This window comes from Setaria italica, chromosome II, assembly GCF_000263155.2.
Source record: "Setaria italica strain Yugu1 chromosome II, Setaria_italica_v2.0, whole genome shotgun sequence".
Lineage (NCBI taxonomy): Eukaryota > Viridiplantae > Streptophyta > Magnoliopsida > Poales > Poaceae > Setaria > Setaria italica.
In genome coordinates this window covers 33,227,142-33,233,086 of record NC_028451.1, presented here as the reverse complement: position 1 = coordinate 33,233,086, position 5,945 = coordinate 33,227,142, and the positions used below count along the sequence as shown (strand labels likewise).

Sequence of the window (5,945 nt, the reverse complement as noted above, 5' to 3'; positions counted from 1 at the left end):
GAGTCCTCATTGGAGCTGAAGCGGAAGTATTAAGAGAGCCCTCGGGACCTAGTGGGGTCTCTGGATTTCACGAAACAGGAGATGAAGGAGCTATTACCGGTGTGACATGCTCATATGAAGAAGTGACTATCATGTCGACTTGAGAGCCCTGCACGTCAACCTCTGAAAGCCATTTCTAAGTTAATTTACTTTGTGACTGTGCAGCGAGTAGCATTGGACTCATCAAGTTGCAAGCTCCGAGGTGTCGCAACACATGGGAGGTGCAGAAGTAAACCTCGCACCACCAAAAGAGGGCTGTGGCGTCTCCTCCGAGGCGAGTGAAGCTCTTGAGAATGGTGCCGTCACCTGAGTTCTCTCCACCTGTGCCCCTCCTCATATCGGAGCTAGTGGAGAAACAACTAGCCCTACTGAAACCCCACCACCTGTAAATGCCACCTCAAACGTCGGGAGAACACCCCAATCCCGGAGAGAAGCGACAAACGGGATAAAAGGGGGGTCTTTTATCCCGGTTGGTGTTTCAAACCGGGATAAAATGCCTCTTAGGATCTTTTTTTTCACACTAGCCTTTGCAACCGGGATAAAAGGTCCCGGTTGGTGAGCTCCCCACCAGTGACCGAGCTTTAGTCCCGGTTGGTGAACCTTTTGTCCCGGGCCAACTTTAAACCGGGACAAAAGGGGACGCATCGAAAGCCAATTCTCTACTAGTGTTATACCCTATTTTTGGAGCAACAGTTTTGAAAATTAAAAGAGCGTAGGTTTAAGAATCAACAAAATCACTAAGTTGCAAATAGCATAAAGAAATCCTTTTTCTTTACTTGGAAATGATAAAGAAATCCTTTTTCTTTACTTGGAAATGATAATGATCCATTCTGAACACACAGGGCTCCTTCTAGCTCTCGTCTCTACTACTTTCAATCTTCCTACCTATAAAGCATCCCATGATTAATTCTTCACACGCCTTACGCGCATATCTCCGGCGTCCTGTGTTCTGCCTTTACAGTTTTACCACAGCACTGGCTTTGATTACTTGGTTGATCGATGGAATCATCCTTTACCATCAACCTCACGTCTTGCACGATACATGGCACGCGCTCGCTGTAAAGCCGGCAATGTCGCGGCCCGCCGCGGAGCGCGCGCGCATCTGTTCCAGAGACCAGACCTTAGTTCTCACCGCCGAACCGGCCCGGGCCCGACGACGGCACGCCGACCCATGGCTCGCCGATCCTGATCATCTTGATTGGCCGCTCGCTGGCCGCCGCCTCCTCGCACCGTCCCCTCTTCCTCGCGGCGTCCTTGAGGAGCACCCCGAACAGCTTCACGCTCTTCCCCTCCTCGCCGCCGCACTCCAGCTGGTCGGCCACCGCGCTGCGGCACTGCTGGTGCGCGTCCCCGGCCGCCGCTCGGACCACGTCTTCCTGCATGAGCATCCCGAGGTCGAGCTGCCGGACGTCGAGGAAGCGGGAGAGGAAGCCCAGGAGCTCCTCGCATTGCCGGCGCGCCTGCGCCAGCTCGGTCGCCAGCGTGCGGTTGTCCTTCTTGAGCTGCTCGTTCTCGCTGGTCAGGTCGGCCCGCGGCGGCGACGACGCCGACGAGGAGCTGCGTTCGTTGCCGCCGCCGGACGTGGTGGCCGACGCGGGAGGCGCGGGCGGCAGCGGCGGAGGGAACGCGACGTTCACGGCGCCGCTGCCGCCGGACTTGGAGGACTGCGGCGTGGTGGACTTGCGGCGACGGATGCCGGACAGGAGGCCTTGCTCGCCTCGCCGGAAGTTCTCGTTCGCGAACTCCCACCGGTCAGGCACCACCTTCCGGAAACCCTGCACGATGGTCATCATCGATCGTTAGCGTCCAATACAGTTCGATACAAAGAACAAAAAAGAGTAGGGGCAAAAATGGGTATATATAAATTAACTACAGCAAATTTAATTACCAACGAGCTGAGTAGCTGAATGCATGAGAGTGTCCTCCCATACATCCCACTCGATCTCAGCAAATTAAAAACTAGTACTGTACTTTATCAAGGCACTCTTGATTGTTCTCTAGCATGTCAATTTCAAAGGTATAATCAATCGTCTGCAACTCTGTCTGACTAAGATTAATTAACTATGACAATCCTGTATATATCATCTGATCCTATCTTTTTAATTTCTCCTTCTGTCTTTGACAGACAGCTACGTGCAAAAAAGTTTAATAGGAGTCTCGGCATCTACACTCAGCGACTTTAAAAAATCCACCATGACGTACGTGTACGTTCTTCTCTTTGTTAAACTCTGACGAAGGTCGCTCATCAGTCGTCAGTTACTTTTCTTTCCCCGTTGGTTGCCACGGGCCACGGCCAAGTTAGTCATATCATCATTTGACCAGGATGAAGGACCAACGTGAAGACAATCTAGTGCATCAGGGAGCACCAATAATAATAAACGAGAATAATTTTATTTGAGATGTCAAACTAGAACTCTAGAAGCGTATCTAATCACTGCCAGCTCATCACACCAAGCGTGCCTGCAATGGACACCTTTTCTTCGTAAAATTCCAATCACCAGCAAGACGTGGTGGAAGCTGGAAAGTCTCTGATCGGAACGACCAACCATTTGGTTGGGTATATTCCACGCTACACGCCAGGGCCTATCTACGTCTACCTATCCACTTTCAGCAGCAGACGGTGCTCAGATAGTCAGACGGATAACGCCTTAGCCTTTCACATTCTCGCAGAATGAAGCTAATACCTCTCCTCTCATTAGAATAGTTGAAGGATCGGTGAGAAAAACCCGCTGTCAGTGTGAAGCTTTGACTGGGTTAGTGGACAAGTCATCATCTCTCATGCCCCCAAATTCTTGTGAGGCAACACAAGAATCAATCAACAACCACACCAATGTCAGAGCGAATCGTCTCTCCACACGCATATGTTCAGTTTCAGTTTACCAAGAAAAATCATTCATTCTAACGTTCTTTTTTTCCTTGAGGGATTTTCCAATCTCAACAACCAAAAATGAAAGGCAACCGAATAATCGTTTGGTGGCTTGGACTGAATGATTGTTTGCTGAGCTTAATTGCATACGCGCCCAGTTCATAGCCCACGGCCACGGAAGAGCCCATGGCAGATTGAAAATTGAAGCCCACCCATCCATCCGAAGCTTCCTTCAGATTCCTGTGCCATAGGTAATGTGCTGTGATAATCGCGGGGCCCCGGGCGCACTAGCTAGAATATCATGGTCATGTCGCCACTAACACCACCCGTGGCGTGTCAAGCGACCTGATCAAGACAACCGCGCGCCTGATTAGCTTTGCTCTCATGGAACTGCCCGCTAGCTCCCAACTCGTTGCGTGTTGCTACGTGTCCTGAGAGACGCCGAGACCACATGATCTGAAGCAACCACACTCCAGTCCCAGCATTAGAAATGGCTAGTCACCCTCTCCAGAATCCAGATACCATGATCCAGTTCCGTTTTTGTGCAGCTGGCATATGCTACAGCGTATAGCACAGCACAAAGATACCCTCAACGCACGCCGCTTTTCTTCAGCTAGCTGCGAATCATCTGGTTCATTTTTTGTGCCCTGCAAGCGAGTCATTACAGTGACAAGGGCTGGCAGCAAGGAAGCAGGCCCCTTGAAAGAAACCTGCTATCACACCATCAACAACCGAGAGTTCTAGAAAAAGGGACAAAAAGACAAAAAAACAAAATGAGGCGACCATCAGCAGGAGGTTCGGCCACCCTTTTCATGTTTTTTCTATAATCACCTTTCTCGGTCCCTTTTTTTTTTCCCCTTTATCATTTCCTAAAGCAATCCGGAGCGACTAGCGGACCGCGTTATTAATTTGGAGCCGATAAGCATGGTTTGCGTGGGAAAAGAATTAAAAGGGGAGGTAGAGAGATTGACTTCCGCACTTACGTACTCCTTCCTATCAACGACGACACGTAATCAAGCTGGTTGACGGTTTGCTGTACTGTACTCTGTCTGGAAGGTCAGGTCAGGTCAGGCCAGGCCAGTACGGGCTGCGTGCACACACGGGCAATACGATCCTCATACGGCTGCGCAACGCGACAAGGAAAACGCTTGCTCAGTTTCTACGTTTCAGCTGGCCGGCCGGCCTACACAGCTTCGTTCTGGACTCGTGTCTCTATTGCGATCTGGACTCGTCAGTCGACACGGCTCAATCTATCCATCCCGTCGTCGAGACGAGACGTCTCTCCGTTCGTCGGTTCACCTACATGTGCACCGCCGCGGCCCGTAAAGAAAGACGGTGCCCCTACCGACCCCTTGAGCAGTTCGCTACAGCGAAACATGTGCGGCGCGGTTGACCGGAGATTGGTCACCTAGATTCTAGAAAGAACACGAGCTGCCGAATCAGCAAGCAATAGCAGCTGGATCAGAAGAGACGAAAATGACATGCTATAGATCAGAACCAGAAGTAGCCTGGCCGCGACAACGATGGCGCGCCGGCCCGGAGCTAGAGGTAGCTACTACGCAAATAAACATGAGACAAAAGTAATCAGAGTGGCAACCCATCGATATACCTAGCTAACCAAATATACGGCGAACCAAAACCACGCAAGTCTCTAGCTATCTGCTTGCAGCAATTTCACCAAGAGCGAGAGATCGATAGATGATCATGGAATCAATCGTTGAGATAGAAAAAAATAAGAAAAAAAATACAAAGGTGCCATATTGCTACGATGATGTAACAGTAGATGGAATTGACAACTGATGGTTTATAGTAAAGAAGAAGATAAGCAAGTGGGGGTGTGCGAGCGTACTCACGTAGGTGTTGAGTTGGCGGACGAAGGAGGAGAAGTTGCAGTGCTTGAAGTGGAGCGGGAGGAGGTCGCGCGCCAGCTCCACGGGCTTCCACACGACGAAAGAGCGGCCCTGCTCCGCCCACGAGATCACCTCGTCCGTCGACGGCTCCTCCACCATCTGGTGCGTCTTGGTCAGGAACGGCGCCGGCCCGCCGCCCGCCCTCGCCCCGCCGCCGCTCTTCGACGTCGCCGGCTGCCCCGCCGCCGCCACGGCCACGGCCACGGCTTCCGCCTCCATCTCGCCGGCCGGCTTGCTCGACCGACTGCCTTCTACTGGTCACACGAATCTCACTCGCCTATATGTATATCCCCTCTTTCTCTGCTGCCTACTAACTAGTAACTGATCACTTTGTGTGTTTGTGTGCACGGTTTGGCTATCTAATAAAAGAAGCTAGTAAGGTTGCTGATGGCCGGCCGGAGCGGCTGGCTCTAGCAGCAGGAAGCGGCGGCGGCCGAGAAGAGCAGGAGGGCGGTGAGGAACTCCCAGCCCCAGACGTAGAACCCGGTGACGACCGCCCTCCGCCCGCACCCGCCCGCCTCTACTCCCATGTAAGCGCCGCCTGCGCTCCCGGCGTACGGCCTGTGGTCTCTCCCTGTTCCTCTCTCTCCGCCCTGGCGTCGCTCGTCTGGGGAGGGAGGGGCCGTGCTCGCCTCGGCCGATTTTAAAGGGAGGTGTGGGTCGATCGGGACAGACGGGGGAGGAAAATAAGGAGCAAAGCAGAGGGATTTCTTTTGCCAACAGGACTTGTGCGAGAGGCGATGTAGACCAGAGCCAGAGCGGCGGTTGCTTTCGTCGTTGGGCTCCTTGCTTTCCTTCCTGGGACTGGGCTGGCCGCGCTAGTAGCGTGAGTTGCGTCTATTTGTTTGTTCAGTTCGCGCGGGTCAGTGTGTGCGCGGTATGCTCTCTCAGGCGGTCCAAATAAGAAGCTTCCTCCGCCTTGCCTGCCCCAGAGCCGTGGGCGCCGCGCTCTCCTGTCCCCTCGCGCCCTCCCCGTCCCGTGCGCCCCTCCCACCGTGCACCGGGTCAAAACCGTCGCGCGAGAGCTGGGCCTGGAGGCAGGAGGCCTGCCGTTCGAGGCCTCGGCGCCCCGGGGTGGGGTGGGACGGGTGCACCCGGCGGCCGGGGAAGGTCGGAGCACCCACCCGGCG

The 5,945-nt window shown here is 53.5% G+C and overlaps 1 protein-coding gene across 1 annotated transcript; it reads right to left on the bottom strand.

The window, feature by feature from the left end:
* Positions 1-788: 788 nt before the first annotated feature.
* LOC101759803 (heat stress transcription factor B-1) lies at positions 789-5,637 on the bottom strand. Its single transcript, XM_004956955.4, has 2 exons — positions 4,759-5,637; positions 789-1,814 (listed from the first exon to the last, which is right to left on the bottom strand). Exons 1-2 carry the CDS (start codon positions 5,032-5,034, stop codon positions 1,161-1,163), a joined length of 930 nt encoding a protein of 309 aa, XP_004957012.1. The 5' UTR covers positions 5,035-5,637; the 3' UTR covers positions 789-1,160.
* Between the last annotated feature and the right edge of the window lie 308 nt (positions 5,638-5,945).